The 17072-nt window shown below is 41.5% G+C and overlaps 4 protein-coding genes across 6 annotated transcripts; 2 read left to right on the forward strand and 2 right to left on the reverse strand.

Moving 5' to 3' along the window:
• Window positions 1–4719: 4719 nt before the first annotated feature.
• LOC137726047 (embryogenesis-like protein) lies at window positions 4720–12070 on the forward strand. 3 transcript variants are annotated; one of them, XM_068464907.1, is made up of 2 exons: window positions 4720–5352; window positions 11435–12070. In XM_068464907.1, the coding sequence occupies exon 1, from the start codon at window positions 4818–4820 to the stop codon at window positions 5343–5345; it is 528 nt and encodes a 175-aa protein (XP_068321008.1). In that variant the 5' UTR covers window positions 4720–4817; the 3' UTR covers window positions 5346–5352; window positions 11435–12070. The 3 variants fall into 3 exon arrangements, with proteins under 3 accessions (XP_068321008.1, XP_068321007.1, XP_068321009.1); XM_068464906.1 differs by lacking the exon at window positions 11435–12070 and adding an exon at window positions 7379–7523; XM_068464908.1 differs by lacking the exon at window positions 11435–12070 and adding an exon at window positions 5657–6310.
• On the reverse strand, window positions 7725–8618 carry LOC137725064 (uncharacterized). Its single transcript, XM_068463669.1, has one exon. The coding sequence runs from the start codon at window positions 8616–8618 to the stop codon at window positions 7725–7727; it is 894 nt and encodes a 297-aa protein (XP_068319770.1).
• On the forward strand, window positions 9943–10836 carry LOC137725065 (uncharacterized). Its single transcript, XM_068463670.1, has one exon. The coding sequence runs from the start codon at window positions 9943–9945 to the stop codon at window positions 10834–10836; it is 894 nt and encodes a 297-aa protein (XP_068319771.1).
• A 1668-nt stretch (window positions 12071–13738) lies between the features above and the next one.
• Window positions 13739–17072, reverse strand: LOC137724376 (LRR receptor-like serine/threonine-protein kinase RGI5). The gene is made up of 2 exons (XM_068463123.1): window positions 14231–17072; window positions 13739–14121 (listed from the first exon to the last, which is right to left on the reverse strand). Exons 1-2 carry the CDS (start codon window positions 17070–17072, stop codon window positions 13739–13741), a joined length of 3225 nt encoding a protein of 1074 aa, XP_068319224.1.

The following is a 17072-nucleotide window of genomic DNA, read 5'->3' on the forward strand; positions in this document are numbered from 1 at the left end:
TGTGTATGGAACTGCTTATCGGGTGGAGAAAGAACAATTTTGGGATTCGATGCATCATCATTTTAGTCTTTCTTTTGTTCCTTGGTTATTCGGTGGGGATTTTAATGAATTTATTTGGGATTCTGAAAAATCTGGTGAATCACCTGTTTTATATAATAGACCTTAATATCTTGCTACTTTTATGAAAATGGCCAAGCTATTTGACCTCGATTTAAATGGCCCTCTTTTTACTTGGCACGGTATAAGAAATGGTGAGCTGGTGGAAGAGAGACTAGATAGGGGGCTTTTTAATTAGGTATGGTAGGAAATCTGGCTAAACACTATGGTTACTTACGGTACTGTCTTTAGATCAGACCATTGTCCTATTATCATTCGGAGTGATCCCCACAAGATTTATGGTAAACGGTTATTCTGTTTCTAAGCTTTTTGGACGAAGGAGGAGGAATGCAAAAGATTGGTGGAATAGTGCTGGGCCTGTCCTTGTGGTGGTATGGTTTTGGACCGTTGGCTCAAAAGACTTAATGACTATTGTTCTCAACTCACTCGTTGGAGTATAAGCAAATTCAAACAGAGAGAGCAGGAACTAGAGAAGTTAACATATGAGCTTGGCGAGCTCCAAAGAGATTGGGGCACCATGTTGCTGAGATTCATGAAAAGGCATAATTGATTGATAAGTTGTCGGCACAGAAGGAAAGTGTTTGGTGCCAGCGGTCGAGGGTTAAATGGCTTATGGAAGGTGATGCAAACACCAAGTTTTTCCATCAATCGACCATGCAACAGCGGAAGAGGAATCATGTATTCAAGCTTAAAAAATAAGATGGTAATTAGGATGAGTGGCTTCATCGGGTAAAGCAGCTGATTGATACCTATTTTCTCAATCTCTTCACTTCTGAAGGAACTAGGAATTAGGGTACTATTTTGGAATCTGTACCTACTTCAGTCTTTGACACTATGAATGAGTCCTTGCTGTCTCCAATATCAGATGCAGAGATTCAAGAAGCAACGATGCAGATGGGTGGTCTCAAGGCTCCAGAACCTGATGGTTTTCAAGGTATGTTTTATCATTCCTTTTGGGAAACTATTTGTGAGGATGTTCATGCTCTGGTTTAGACGTTAGAATCTGGAGATGTTAATTTTAGTCGATTAAATGCCACTCATATTGTGCTAATTCTAAAAGTTCCCAATCCAGAATCGGTATCTCAATTCCACCCGATTAGCTTATGCAATTACTCTTATAAGATCTTGGCTAAGGTTTTAGTCGATTGAAACCGTTGCTTCCAAATCTCATTTCTCCCATGTCGAATGCTTTTGTGGGTGGTAGACAAATTCAGAATAATATTGAGATTGCTCATGAACTATTCCATTTTCTTAAACTTAGGAAAGCTAAGAGTTAGTTTGATTTTGGTATCAAGTTGGATATGTCTAAAGCATATGACAGGGTGGAGTGGGATTTTCTTGAAGCAGTGATGGAAAAGATGGGGTTTCATTCTTGTTGGCGCAAGATTATTATGGCGTGTGTGCATTTGGTTAACTTTGCGATACTTCTTAATGGCCAATTGGGAAACAACTTTGCTCCTCCCCGAGGATTACGCCAAGGGGATCCATTATCTCCGTATTTGTTCTTATTGGTAAGTGATGTCCTTTCTTGGAGACTTCAATCGGCAATTGATCGCAAACATTTGGAAGGCATTAAGATGAATCAGCATGCTCCCGTCATCTCCCATCTTTTCTTTGCTTATGATACACTTTTATTTTTGAAAGCTACTAGAAGGAATTGTTGACATTTGTTTGAAATTCGTAAAGAATATTGTGTAGCCTTGGGTCAAGCTGTCAATCTTCAAAAATCGTCTGTGTTTTTTGGTGCTAATACACCAATGGCAGTGTCAACGAAATTAGGACAAATTCTCAATATGCATGTTGTTTATGATTCAGGCACATACCTTGGTGTTCCTACATTGTGGGGTAGATCCAAGCGGTAGGGTCTAGCTTTTGTGAAAGGTAGGTTTTGCGAAAAATACAAGGGTGGACACCAATTGCTCTTTCGCAAACGAGCAAGGAGGTCTTAATTGAAGCGATTGTCCAAGCCATTCTTGCTTACACTATGAATCTGTTTAAGTTCCTGGTAATGATATACAATGAGTTGGACTCTCTGATCTATGGATCTTAGTGGGGGACCATGGGTGAGAAACGGAAACTTCATTGAGTGTCTCAGAACACTTTAGGTCTTCCAAAGAAGGAATGGGGCATGGGCTTTCAAAACTTTAATGATTTTAACGATGCCTTACTTGCGAAACAATGTTGGCGACTGATTCAACAACTGAACTCTCTGTGGGTGTTGGTTCTCAAAGGTAGGTACTTTCCACATTGTTCTTTCTTTGATGCTCAACATGGGAGTAGGGCTTCTTGGGCTTAGAGTAATCTTTTGGTGGGTAGAGATTTGTTGATGAAAATGTCACACTGGCAAATTATGGATGGATGTACAGTTCGTTTGTGGGTGAATCTCTGGCTGCCATCCATTGTGCTGGGCCATCCTATGCCCGAGGCAATGCGTGTGACTAGAGATACTCGAGTTGCTTCACTCATCAGTCCTAATTCTCGTTCCTAGGATATTGGTTTTCTTCAACCATTTTTGTCGGTGAAGGAATAGAATGCTATCTTGGTCACACCCATTGGGGATTCTCGAAGAAATGACCGCCTAGTATGAGATTCTACTAAGAATGGGTTGTATATGGTCAAGTCTAGGTATCATTGAGCACAATCTTTGCAGGGATCCCAGGTGCATAGTTGACCCTCATCTTCTAGCTCTATATCCACACAGGTTTGGAAATTTATTTGGAAGTTGCGAACTCCACCTAAACTTTGTAAATTTATGTGGAGACTTGCTCATCGTGCCCTGGCAACATTGGAGAATTTATTTTTTCACAAATCTGGCCCATCACCTATCTGCCGGATATGTAATGATGATGTGGAATCTATTGAGCATCTCTTCTTGTTATGCCCTTGGGTGGTTTGATGGCATTCTAATTTATAAAGTTGATTGACAAGCTATCTCTTCTTGGATGGATTGGTTTCATTCCATTGCTTCTAGGCGGTTTGGGTCTAAGGAAGAGCATGCTATTTTACTTTCTCATGTTGCATTTACATGTTGGCATATTTGCAAAGCCAAGTGCCAATTTCTGTTCAATCAATCTCCTATTAATCCTACACAGGTTCATCATGCCATTTCCATTTCAGCTGTCGTGTTCCTTGATGTCATTGGTGCCCCCTCTTTTTCCATGCTGGCAAGATCCATGGTGGTAGTTCCCGAGGATCGTTGGTCTCCCCCTTCATTTCCTTTCCTTAAAGTGAATGTGGATGCTAGTGGGTCTACTTTATCTCGACATGGTTTTGTAGGGGTTGTGATTAGAGGTCAGTGGGGTGAGTTTCTGGCTGCAGTAAGGTATGTGGTACATGCTCCTACAGCTGCAACAGTTGAAGCTTTAGCTATTTTGCGTGGGTGTGAATTGGCTACAGAGTTGGGGTATCGATGGACAATCCTTGAATCTGATTCCAAGGATATGATTTCATCTTATCAACTTCCTTGGAAACTGGCAGCAGGGAGGCCTATCTTACTCTAACGATTGTTAAATGGGTAGAGGAGTTCTTTTAGGACTGTCGCGCAGTAGTACGGAGATGTGCAACATCACTTGGGTTAATTGACCACCATCTTCGTTGGTTCACGTCCTAAATAAAGATGGCTTACCTTGTCCCCATTGATCCATGGTTGGCAGTTGTAGGGGAGACACTTGAATTTGGTTCTAGTGTCTTTCTCCATATCCCCTTACTGCTTCCGGGTTTTGTTGCTTTATTGCTTGTTGGTCTCGTTGTAGGCTTTCTTTGTACTTCTCTGGCATCTTTACCCTAGTAATATATTTCCAGTTTCCAAAAAAAAAAAAAAAGTACCAAATAGTGGACTAGACTAATAGGTAGTCCAGTAAAGGCTAATGAAGCCAAACAAATACACCCCAAGTCTCTTACAATTTATTGAAAACAAAATAAAATGCAAAATGAAAGTTATCTATTTTTTGTCTAAGTGAGTTGCAACCTAGGCAGTCTAGCCGGGCGCCTAAGTAGGTCTAGGCGTCCTTTCTTAATTTTCAAACGCCTAGGCATTAATCGGGGCGGTGACTAACCGCTTAACACTTGGTGGGGCCTAGGCGGCGCTAGACGGGGATTTTTAGAACAATATAATATTATGTACACTAAGGGGGAGGGGGTGGGCTTAGCCTCAAAATGAGCTAGCAATAGTGTGGTTCAGATTTGCCTTTGGCGAGAATCGAACCTAAGACCTCTCACTTACAAGTGAAGATGAATACCACTAGACCGTAGTACTACATGGCTCAATTGAGCATATTAAAATATACCACTAGACCCTTAATTTCACCATGCAACTACCAGAGCTACTTATCCGATCGCCTAAGTGTAAATAACGGAACTACTTAGTAGTATGATCTAGTGATATTCTTTTCATTTGAAAGTGAGAGGTTTTAAGTTCGATTTTCGCCAAAGGCAAATTTGAAGCACATTATTGTTAGCTCATTATGAGACTAAACACATATCCTATCATTAGTGTAAATAATATTATTTGTTAAAAAAAATATTAAATATTGCATATTAAATTATAATATATCTTTGCACCATCCCCAAACGTACCAAATATCGTGCACTCGGGAAGTCGGGATAAAATAAGAGAGAGAGTTTATGGGGTTTAGTTAGGTTGAGAGTCTTGAGAGGAAGGGGTTTTAGTTGTTTGTGCAAGTCGGGAGAGGAGAGCAACAATGAATCATCAACGTTCACAAATTGCACTTTGCAAATTGCTCTTCCGCCACTCTTCCAACCCTTCGCCGAAGCTCTTCTCCCTCAACTCAATCTCGACGAGTCCGGCTCAGCGAGTTTCCGACTCACCTCCGTTGCCGAAACCCGACATTCTTCTCAACAAACCTACAAAAAATTCCCACCATTTTCTCCACCCAGCGCTCTCAAGTTCAGCGACCCGGTTCGCAGCTCGCCGGAATGTGAGGCAGTTCAGCGGCGGGTCGGATGAGTTCGACCAGAACCAAGTGGTGGACACGATCAACCTCAAATTTGCTGAGGCTAGGGAGGAGATAGAGATGGCCATGGAGTCCAAAGAGACTGTTTACTTCGATGAGGAGGCCGAGTGCGCTCGAGATTCTGTGAAGGAAGTGCTGGAATTGTATGAGGGTCTATTGGCCAAGGTGCCGGAGAGCAATAAGGCGGCGTTGCAGAGGTCGATGGGGCTCAAGATTGAGCAGTTGAAGGCTGAGCTTCAACAGCTGAATGAGTGAATTTAAGGTTGGTGGATTTGGGGCTTTTCCCTTTTTATCTTATTTCAATGAATTTTAGGTAATTGCTTTGATTTAGGTGTTTCCGATTTTATTCCCTTTTAGGAATATTTAGGCAAAGCATTGGTGGCCGTAGAAATTAGGGATGAATATTTGAATAATTGTGGAAATTGGTGTACTCTGTCTGTAGTTTATGAATTCAATTGCATTCTTGTTAATCGTCTTGCGGTTTATTCAGAAATTCTAGGATTCGTATAACAATGCCTTAGTTATTTCTTTCCTTTTTGTGTGATTATCAAATTTACAAAATGCAGATGAAACCAATCAAGTGGATGTGAATATGCTTCGTAAATATGTTACTCATTTGTGATACGACTTTTACTATATTTTGGGGTTTAAATTGTGTGAGATTCTGACCCCAAAAAAACTCGAGAATTGTAATGAGATATGGCCTTGCAATGAGATCCACCAGTAGGCAATATTATCATAAAGGTTAGTCATATTACAAAACAAATGAAATGATCTGTCAATATCTCCCTTCCAGTTATTGCTTTGGTTGGTGGTCGCGATCCTCAAAGAAATGGAAGCTTTGGTGAAATTTGAACTTTTCTGTTCCAGTTAGATTAAATGACTGATGAAGATTCTTATGAAGCTTTTTCTTAAAACGGAGTCACCTAATTTTGGAAGTTTTCTTTTTTCACTGCTTAATACAAGCATTAGAATTCCTTTCTCTGCACTGCTGTTACTTATACTAACCTCTGATTGATTGCCATGTAACTGGGGAAGAAATGAAAGTCTCGTCTCGACACAATTTGAGAACTATATAAGAAGGAAATTTAACTTTAACTTATAATACTCTTGTTCAGAAATTACCAAAAAGAAAAATACAATAATACAGATAGGGCTAATGTTAGAACAAGAAGACTAGTTACCTGACTGACATACTGCTAGCAATTACCTGACGATAGTGATTCTGTTTTCATCCTTTGTTTTATAATATTTTCTTCCAAATCATGTCTTGAATTTTGATTGTGAATGACTTTTTTTCTTTTCCCTTTGTTCTTCCTTTGTGAAAATGTTTCCTTGATAATTTGGTATTATTCTTGATTTTTTTTTCAAATGAAAACTCTGTCAAATAAAGTACCAAATCGTATAACCTAAGACACATTCTTAAAGAATAATGAATTCAAGGAAAACATTGAATCTAGAGAAACGAAAGGTAGTATATAGGATTTCCTTTAATATACTATGTCCTTTATGAATCTAGCCTCCAAGTCACAAGAGAATTCTCCATTCCTCCAAACCTATTTGCTTGGTAGTTACGGGAAATGGAAGCCTTGGTGAAGTATTGAACTTTCATGCTCAGTAATTGATGATCCAAGGACCAAGAGCCTAAATGGCCGATTAAGATTTTCTTATGAAGAATTTTCTAGAGATGGGTCACCTCATTTCTTCAGTATTATTGTTCACTGCTTAATACGAATGCTGGAATTCCTCTTTATGCACTGATGTTGCTAGAATGGATCAATAATTTTGCTAAAACCATTTTGTTTTATTTTTCATTTTGTGATTCAAACATGGCCGGTGCATTAATGAGATTTGGAGTTCTTTTGGGCATAGGTGCGCAAGCTGAGGGTTTTACTTTATTAAGATTTTAAACTTATTTATCTTTTTCTCACTTATTTTGTAGTATTTGATTAATTTCAGGTGCTTAGTTTATTTGGCAATGTCAATAGGCCTTATTTTGATAGGTTTTCTGACTTCAAGCATTTAGTTTGAGCATGTAGATAAGAGTTTATGCTGTTTTGTCTCTCTCCCTCTCTCTCCCACCCACCCATATACTTTTCTCCTTCCCTTATTGAATCCATATTCTCTCCTGTCATCTATTATCCGTATCCTCTATTTATATTATTTTCTTGTTGTCCTGCATCACTTTAGAGACAGAGCAACTATGGTGGTACCAGATAAATCTCGATAAATATATATGATATCTAGAAATAGCGTTTATACAACTTTTTATTATCCTTTGCTTTTAGAAGTTAAGACCCACAAGTGGAGAAAAGAAGAGACCAAAAGAAGGTGGAGAAAGAAAGCAATTAGGAACAAGTATGTCGAAGAAATCGGTTTTCAGAAGAGGACAGAGTTTGTCATGTGGTGGACATGGGGCGATATCTTGATTAGTCCTTGTGTCACGGGATGACTCTTTAAGCCTTCCGCCCGTGCGGCACTTAGACTTGAATACCTCGATGAACAAGCTAAGTAAGCCTTCGAAGCCTCGCTTCCCCGGATTGAATCACAAAGAAAGCTAAGATAGCTTGGAGAATGCTAAAATCACTTAGAAGATGGGAGAAAGGAAGCTTTGTATTGAAACTTAGGAGAACTTTACAATTGCTTATCGGCTTTCTTCTCCTTCGGTTTGCTTGTCTCAGCCTTATCCTTCGGCTTATGTTCTCCCCCACTTTTCTCATGGTTACCCCTCTTCCCCGTGGACTTGGAATCACCTTGGTGGCTTGATTTAAACTCAATCAAGGATTCGGCGGCGGCAATGGCATCAGACAATGTTTGCACATGTCTCCTTTGTAGTTCGAGTTTTGCCCAATTTTGCAGTCCACTCATGAAGTACATGAGCTTGTCTGCCTCTAACATGTTGGGCACCTCGAATAACAAACTCACGAAGGTGTTGACATAGTCTTTGACGCTCCCCGTTTGCTTGAGCCACCTTAGTTTCTCCTTGGCTTCGTACTTGGCATTTTGGGGATAGAAGTGCAACATAAGATCTTTCTTAAATTCATCCCAAGTGGTGAGGGAGAACGTACCTTGCTCAATCTCCATGCTCCGACGACGCCACCACATAAGGGCATTGTCAGCTAAGAACATGGTTGCCGTTGAGATTTTGGACTCGTCATCTTCAAGCTTCAGGTACTTGAAGTATCGCTCCACGTTCCACACGAATGTGTCGAGCTCCTTTGCTTCCCTTTTCCCATTATAGGATTTGGGTTTAAAGGAGTCGATTACCTTGGAGTCTAACGCCTTGATTTCCCTCGGCCCTTGCACGAATTGCTTCACGACTGCTTCTTTACAAAACGCCACATCTCCCTTAAGTTCCCTTGTGTCTTTTATCTCTTCTTGAAGCGCCACAAACCTTGCCTCTATGTTGTCAAGGTGAACCTGGACTTCCCTCCGCATCTTGTCTGCCATGGTGTTGAGGGCGCCAAGGAGCTCATCTCGTAGCCCTTCCACCAAGCCACGCAGTTCATCCTTACCATTGTCCACCATGGTTTGGATTTCCTCCTTGTCGACAACGTCCTCATCAAGTCGAGTATCGAACTCGAGTATGGTTCGTTCCACCTTCTCGAGTCACTCCTCCATGGTCTCCATCGATGCTTGCAAGTCCTTTAACTTTGGCTTGCTCTTGGCAACGTCTTGGACCTCGGCAGTACGCTCCCTTAGATCGGAGACTCCGGACACCATCTCTCCATTTGCCATATCCTACTTTCCTTCAAGTGATTCACGAACTAGGCTCTGATACCAGCTGTCACGGGATGACTCTTTAAGCCTTCCGCCCGTGCGGCACTTAGACTTGAATACCTCGATGAACAAGCTAAGTAAGCCTTCGAAGCCAAGCGTGTCGTGGTGCGACCAAGACAACCAAAGCATGTGGAGTACTTTGTCAAATGGAAAGGGCTACCATACTCCGAAGCAACATGGGAGAAGGAGACGTCCTTATGGCAATATAAGGACCTGATTAATACATTCGAGAGGCAAGAGTCGACGAGGACGTCGACGGCTTAAGTGGGGGAGGATGTCACGGGCCATATGTTACAAACAAAGAAAACGCCCAAGACATCATATATCTAAGCCCATAAAGCCTTGTCTTCATAGAAGCTTCTGGAACATCCCGGAAAAATCAAGAACATGGCGGAGCGTTCAAGATAATCTAGGGCATTCCGGAACAATCCACACAAGTGTACAAATTCAAGCCTCACCTAGAACAATCTAGATTAGGCAAGTTGTATCTAGAACTATACTAGATATTTTTGGATGTAAGTAGGGAATTCTAGAACCCTCCATTGAGGAGGTTACTTAGGCGTATAAATAGGAGGCAAGGCCATTTGGCCAAGGCATCCAAGAATTGTAAGCAATTGTAAAGTTCTCCTAAGTTTCAATACAAAGCTTCCTTTCTCCCATCTTCTAAGTGATTTTAGCATTCTCCAAGCTATCTTAGCTTTCTTTGTGATTCAATCCGGGGAAGCGAGGCTTCGAAGGCTTACTTAGCTTGTTCATCGAGGTATTCAAGTCTAAGTGCCGCACGGGCGGAAGGCTTAAAGAGTCATCCCGTGACAGCTGGTATCAGAGCCTAGTTCGTGAATCACTTGAAGGAAAGTAGGATATGGCAAGTGGAGAGATGGTGTCCGGAGTCTCCGATCTAAGGGAGCGTACTGCCGAGGTCCAAGACGTTGCCAAGAGCAAGCCAAAGTTAAAGGACTCGCAAGCATCGATGGAGACCATGGAGGAGTGACTCGAGAAGGTGGAACGAACCATACTCGAGTTAGATACTCGACTTGATGAGGACGTTGTCGACAAGGAGGAAATCCAAACCATGGTGGACAATGGTAAGGATGAACTGCGTGGCTTGGTGGAAGGGCTACGAGATGAGCTCCTTGGCGTCCTCAACACCATGGCAGACAAGATGCGGAGGGAAGTCCAGGTTCACCTTGACAACATAGAGGCAGGGTTTGTGGCGCTTCAAGAAGAGATAAAAGACACAAGGGAACTTAAGGGAGATGTGGCGTTTTGTAAAGAAGCAGTCGTGAAGCAATTCGTGCAAGGGCCGAGGAAAATCAAGGCGTTAGACTCCAAGGTAATCGACTCCTTTAAACCCAAATCCTATAATGGGAAAAGGGAAGCAAAGGAGCTCGACACATTCGTGTGGAACGTGGAGCGATACTTCAAGTACCTGAAGCTTGAAGATGACGAGTCCAAAATCTCAACGGCAACCATGTTCTTAGTTGACAATGCCCTTATGTGGTGGCGTCGTCGGAGCATGGAGATTGAGCAAGGTACGTTCTCCCTCACCACTTGGGATGAATTTAAGAAAGATCTTATGTTGCACTTCTATCCCCAAAATGCCAAGTACGAAGCCAAGGAGAAACTAAGGTGGCTCAAGCAAACGGGGAGCGTCAAAGACTATGTCAACACCTTTGTGAGTTTGTTATTCGAGGTGCCCAACATGTTAGAGGAAGACAAGCTCATGTACTTCATGAGTGGACTGCAAAATTGGGCAAAACTCGAACTACAAAGGAGACACGTGCAAACATTGTCTGATGCCATTGCCGCCGCCGAATCCTTGATTGAGTTTAAATCAAGCCACCAAGGTGATTCCAAGTCCACGGGGAAGAGGGGTAACCATGAGAAAAGTGGGGGAGAACATAAGCCGAAGGATAAGGCTGAGACAAGCAAATCGAAGGAGAAGAAAGCCGATAAGCAATTGTAAAGTTCTCCTAAGTTTCAATACAAAGCTTCCTTTCTCCCATCTTCTAAGTGATTTTAGCATTCTCCAAGCTATCTTAGCTTTCTTTGTGATTCAATCCGGGGAAGCGAGGCTTCGAAGGCTTACTTAGCTTGTTCATCGAGGTATTCAAGTCTAAGTGCCGCACGGGCGGAAGGCTTAAAGAGTCATCCCGTGACACTTGGAACTACTGTATGGAGGCCTCCCAATTTGTGGAGGCACCGAAATTTGAATGTAACCTTGCTCCTCCACCTTGACGATTTTTGGTGTGTCATTATGTCTACAATTAGTTGACAAAAATAAAGAAGTCATTCGATATATCATGTCTTTCCATATCTTAAGTAAATGTTTCTTTATATTTCTTGTTCATTTGTCGAATAATAAGTTTTAAACGGAAGGAAAACGCTTGGGGACAGCGGCTCTTCTACAAATGTGTATCTTCTATCTTCTAGATGTTATTAGTGATGAGCGTGATTATAACGTAAATTATTATTGGATTTTCAGTTTCATTGTCGGAATCATAGTGAATGCTGAGCATTAGCTGTTTGATTCAAATGATAGATTTAGATTTCTATCCTGTTAGGTGAATGCAAATGATGGATTTGATGCCTTGATCACTTCAAACATGCCATGAGGCTTGAGTTGATGGATACCTCTTCCTCAGTATGATCTTTTGGACAGTGGTACACCATGTCATCTGCAGTTATTGGCATTGACAGTCGACGCCTTGGAGTGCTTGTGGTAGGTACTGCTCTTGCTTTCTCTGCGGTGATCATTTGGCCATGAGGCTTGAACCGAGCTGATGAAAAGTTCTCAGGTGGATTTTTAGAACAAAATACCAAGCATGTTATCTGTCGACGATATACTGTTTGTGGTATGCACTGCACTTCCTGAAAACAGATAGGTAGTGTTTTGTTTGATTCTCAAGAGAATTTGATGCGCCTTTTGCAAAAGGGATTTCCTTTGCTTGTGGTTTGGCGAGTCTCTTTTATTTAATTTACTCATTTTCGTATAGATGAATAATTGTAGTACTAGAGACGCTAACTGATGCGGCAGTGTTTCATTTGTTTTCTGTTTGGATCCACTTTGGGGCTTATTTCAACCAAATGACAAATGTCCACATGAGTTGATAACCAAAAGTTTGGGGTAATGAGTTTATCTATTGTTATTTTGGGAGTAAACATGCATACACATTTGAGCAACAAACCCTCGAGACAAAATGAAGAAATTAGATGGTTTTGAAGGAATGCAGTTTCATTAATGACTAATTCATTTTCCATCTTTAAAAATTTTAAAGTCGGCCTTTAAACATACCATTAATATAGCGAGTTATCTAGTCCATCAGATCTTTTGCACCAAACTCGACGGTTTTGTTTGGGTTGTGTTCAATTGGAGAGTAATCACCACCCCAACACAACCCAACAGCAAGACACAAGCTGTGTTCAAGAATACAAGGATGAAATTATGGAAGTACACACATTTGAAATCTGCTGTGCGTTCACCTTTTCTTCTGGGTTGTATTTTTGGCCATAATATCCGGATTTAGAAGATTTGATTTTGACTTAGAAGACCATCAAAGATAAATCTAACTAAATACTGAAGTTGGTCATAGAAAAGGTTGATTTTGATTAAGTATTATATTGACTAATAACTTACAATCCATCACTTCTAAAAAGTTCAAAATGTTATAAATATGCAAAAGGTAGAAAAATAACGTTTAGTAGTGATATCACATGAGCGAAACAAGTGTAAAATATCTCATTATAACTTTAACACAATAGGATGACAAATAAAAGAGGGAGGGATACATATTGATGTTATTGATATTTTCTTCTTCTCAGTGTATTTTGATAGCACACGGAGCGCTCTATTTATAGAGCAACTCCAAACAAGCGTAATAATTACACTTTGACATTTATAGCACACACCTTTTGAAAATACAATCCTCATTCATTTCCTAAGTCAACATTACTGTGTGGGCATTCATTAACCCACAAATATTTTCAACACAAAATACCATCCGCTAGTACAACGAGGTTTTAGTAGTCCTTTTCTTTTTTTTTTAATGGTTTTTTTTTTTAATTTATATTTTTTATGAATAACGAGTTTAATATCAAATTATTATAATACGTTCAAAGTGGCAAGTAGCAAAACAATGTGGAAAGAAATGGAGAGAGATGGGAGACAAATCTTGTGTCTAGCAAGCATGTGGGGAATATGCTTTCCATTCTTTCCTTCCTAGCCTCCCCCATGTTTCTGATATTGTTTGCCATATGTGACACATTTTTCGGAAGTGACTTTGGTACATCATTTTTTTTTCTTGTACTCTCTTTTCAGTAGAGATTGAATAAATAAAAGGAGAATCAGCAAGAAATTCATGACAAAATAAAGAGTGTACTTAGAGACAACGGGTGTGGAAATCAATACCCTTTTACTTGCCTATTGCTGGAGGCTGAGAATTTGTCCTTTATGTAACATAACATTGAGAATATGTATTCAATTTAAGGTCAATAAGGTTTTATGGCTGATAAAAATTAGTGAACATACATGTTATGACATAACCTCTTTGTCAGAATAAGCATACTTCTAGTCCGTAATATTTCTTTTTTCAATGTTGAAAAGTACCTCGAGTTTAAATTTCCCTCCTCGGTCGGTAAAGAGAAGAAATAACCTCAAGAATGAAAGCATGGTAAAAAAATTAAAGCAAGAAAAGCGGGGGAAGTGTGATTTGAAGCATTTCACCAGATTAACCTCTCAAAACTGTACAAGAAACCTAAAACCATCACCATTCAAACCCATGAATCCCCTCACTGATATTGTTCTCTTATGTTGTAGAAAATTAATCGCTAATTGTCCTTGGAATGTTTCGAAAAAGGATTAAAACTAATTAAGTCTGGTTTGAAGATTGCTTTATTAGGGGTTGGGAGGTCTTTCCGCATTCTTCAGGCTGGCTCTTAACCTCCATTAGCAATGCCACCACTTCCTTCATGCTTGGTCTTTCTGCAGGCGACGAGTTTACACAGAACATTGCTATTCCAAGTGTTTGCAGCATCTCTTGCACCATTTGATCCGGTAGGCCTTGGAGCTTTGTATCTAGTATTGATACTGCTGGTTCGAAGCTTCCCATTTTCTTCTTCACCCATTCAACAATGTGTAGCCCGTCACCAATCTGTGGCTGAACAGCGCTACGCCCACTTAAGATCTCCAGCAGAACCACACCATAGCTGTAGACATCACTCTTCTCTGTTATGTTCATCGTGTATCCGTACTCTGCGATTGTAACAGATTGAGATTATTAGTTGAACAAAGATTGTTACACAAATACTCTCATAAAACCAATGTGACAACTAATTAGAAAAACTCAAGTAGCTAGTTTTACCTGGGGCAATATAACCATAAGAGCCAGCTACTCTCGACATTGCATGGTGGTAAGTTGGGGAGTTCATCAGCTTTGCCAGACCAAAATCTGCCAGATAGGCCTCGTACTTTGAATCCAGCAGTATGTTATTGCACTTGACATCCCTGTGCAGAATTGTCGGGACACAATCGTGATGAAGGTATGCTAAACCTTGAGCTGATCCGATTGCAATCTTGTACCGAGTTTCCCAATCCAAGTTCCTATTCCCTTGCAATAGCTGCTGCAGATTACCATTGGGAATGTAGTTATAAAGCAGCAGCTTGACGCTTCTATTTGAACAGTAACCTAGGAGCTTGACAATGTTCCTATGGCGAATGTGTCCAAGAATTTGAATCTCTGCAGCAAAAGAGTCTATCGGTTCTTCCTCTTGCTTCGTTTTCCACAGTTTTTTCACCGCAATCAAATCCCCATTATGCAATTCGGCCTTGTAGACGATTCCAGAACAACCTTTTCCAATCACATTTTCCTCCTTCAAACAATCCAAGATGTTATCAATGGTGAAATGGAGCTTCTGAAATGGGATGAAAGTCCATGGATATGAGAAATCTTCAGCCCCCGACGAGGCTGCCATTGCTCCTAAAGATTTCTTTACCATATATCTATGATTTCGCACAACAAGAACCCATGAGGCAACAACTGCTATGGTTACTGACACCAAAATTACAGTAATTAAGGCAACAGTTTTTGCAGATTTCAAACCATTCTTCCGCATTAGACTTGACGAACAAGTAGTCCCATCAACAGACTCACAAAGATGTGGATTCTGAGAATATGAATTCGAAGAAAGAGTTCTGAAAAATGGTGTAACTGGAATGGCACCTGAAAAGTTGTTGCAGGAAATATTCAGGGAAGTGAGACTAGTTAGAGAACCAAGAACCTTAATTTTTCCATAGAGCATATTATGCGACAGGTCCAGTGATTGCAACTGCGTCAAATCCACCATTGTCTCTGGGATTTCTCCAGTAAAACTATTGGAGCTCAAGTCCAAACTGATTGTCAAGCTTGTCACTCGACCAATTTGGGGTGGGATTGGACCGGAGAGGCTGTTAAAGCTCAAATCCAGCAGAGTTAGCTTCTGCAGGTTCCGGATAGATTTTGGTATCGTACCCGTGAGTAGATTGTTGTTGGCAATGAGCTTGTTCAAGTAACTTAAGTTGCCAAAGCTCCAAGGAATTTCTCCAGTAAAGCTGTTTCTACTAAGATCAAGCTGCTCCAAATTCACAAGCTCCCCAAGCTGTGGTGGGATTTCGCCACTGATATAGTTGTTGTGCACATCCAACAGTTCAAGAACTGTGATGTTGGCAATCTCAAATGGCAATCCTCCAGAGAAATGATTCATGTACAAGTCGAGGAACACGAGGTTTTGCAGCTGGCCTATCTCCTTAGGAATCTGTCCTGAAAGCCGGTTCTCCCCAAGCCTTAACCTGACTAGAGATTGACAATGTGCAACGCTTTGTGGCAACCCGCCCGACAAAGAATTTCCCAACAGCAAGAGCTTGCTCAGCTTCTTCAAACCGAAAATCTCTTCTGGGATCGACCCGGTAAGCTTGTTTCTTGAGAGATCAAGTGCATAGAGCTCAGTGCAGTTACTGAACGAAGCTGGTATGGTTCCCGATACAATATTGCCCCACAAGAAAAAACTCTGCAAGAGTTTGAGATTGCCAACCTGCCAAGGAATTGTACCTGACAACTGATTCTTGTCAAGCTGAAGAGCAGTGAGGCTGGTGCAGTTGCTGAGCTGGGATGGAATTGCTCCGGTCAGCGAATTATCGGAGAGATGAAGCTGTTCGAGAACCACCAGCTTCCCCAAGTCTGTTGGGATAGGTCCAGAGAGATCATTGGCAGAAGCATCGAGAATAACAAGGGAAGAGCAGTTTGAAATCTCAGCCGGGATTGCTCCCGACAATGCATTGCCCCAAACAAGCAGGCTGGTGAGCTTTTGCAGTTTCCCCAGCTGTGGAGGAATTGAACCAGTGAGCTTGTTCATATGCAAATACAAATCTCTCAGCTCCGAACAAAGCCCGAGTTCCGGAGGTATTGAGCCAAATATCTCAGTATCATAAAGAGCCAGTGTTTGGAGGTTGATCAAGTTCCCAAATGTGGATGGGATCACCCCCGAAAGGGCGGTAGCCGCTGCGCCAAAAGTTGTGAGGTTAGTGAGCAGGCCTAGTTGGGATGGGATTTCGCCGGTGATATACGGATTCCCTCCAACACGAAACTGTTGGAGGGAAACCAGAGAGCCCAACTGAGATGGGATTGAGCCGTTGATGAGGTTGTCTTGGAGACAAAGCACTTGGAGGGAAATGAGGTTGGCAAGTTGTTGAGGTATTTTCTCTGAGAGTCCGTTGGAGTTGAGTAAAAGGAACTGGAGGGCGGAGAGGTTGCCTAGCTCCGGTGGAATGGGGCCTGTGAGGGAGTTGGAGGACAAGTCGAGGAGGTGGAGGTGGGTGAGTTGGCCAAAGGAAGGTGGGATGGTGCCGGATATGTTGGTGGAGGAGAGGTTGAGGAGCTGGAGATATGAGAGGGAGGAGAGATACGGAGGGAGGGAGGAGAGGTTAAGGAAAATGTTGGGGAGAGAGAGTGAGATTACTCTGTTTTGGGGAGAGCATGTTATCCCTTGCCATGAGCATGGGGTTTCACTTGATGAGTCCCATGAGGAAAGCACAGAATATTGCTTTTCAGGGAGGAGGGAAAGGAGGGCTTGGCCATCAGAGGACAGAGAGGTAATTAGTGAGATTTTGGTCATGGTTATGGAAATGAACAATGTGAAGGAAAATAGTAAATGGGTTGTGTTTTGGACCAT

Source organism: Pyrus communis, chromosome 2 (genome assembly GCF_963583255.1).
Source record: "Pyrus communis chromosome 2, drPyrComm1.1, whole genome shotgun sequence".
Classification (NCBI taxonomy): domain Eukaryota; kingdom Viridiplantae; phylum Streptophyta; class Magnoliopsida; order Rosales; family Rosaceae; genus Pyrus; species Pyrus communis.

Coding starts and splice junctions, on each gene's coding strand:
- LOC137726047 (XM_068464907.1), top strand. CDS start 4,818: ATGAATCATCAACGTTCACAAATTGCACTTTGCAAATTGCTCTTCCGC.
- LOC137725065 (XM_068463670.1), top strand. CDS start 9,943: ATGGTGGACAATGGTAAGGATGAACTGCGTGGCTTGGTGGAAGGGCTA.
- LOC137724376 (XM_068463123.1), bottom strand. CDS start 17,072: ATGGTCCAAAACACAACCCATTTACTATTTTCCTTCACATTGTTCATT. Junction 14,122..14,230: donor TTATGGTTATATTGCCCCAG/GTAAAACTAGCT, acceptor TTACAATCGCAG/AGTACGGATACACGATGAAC.
- LOC137725064 (XM_068463669.1), bottom strand. CDS start 8,618: ATGGTGGACAATGGTAAGGATGAACTGCGTGGCTTGGTGGAAGGGCTA.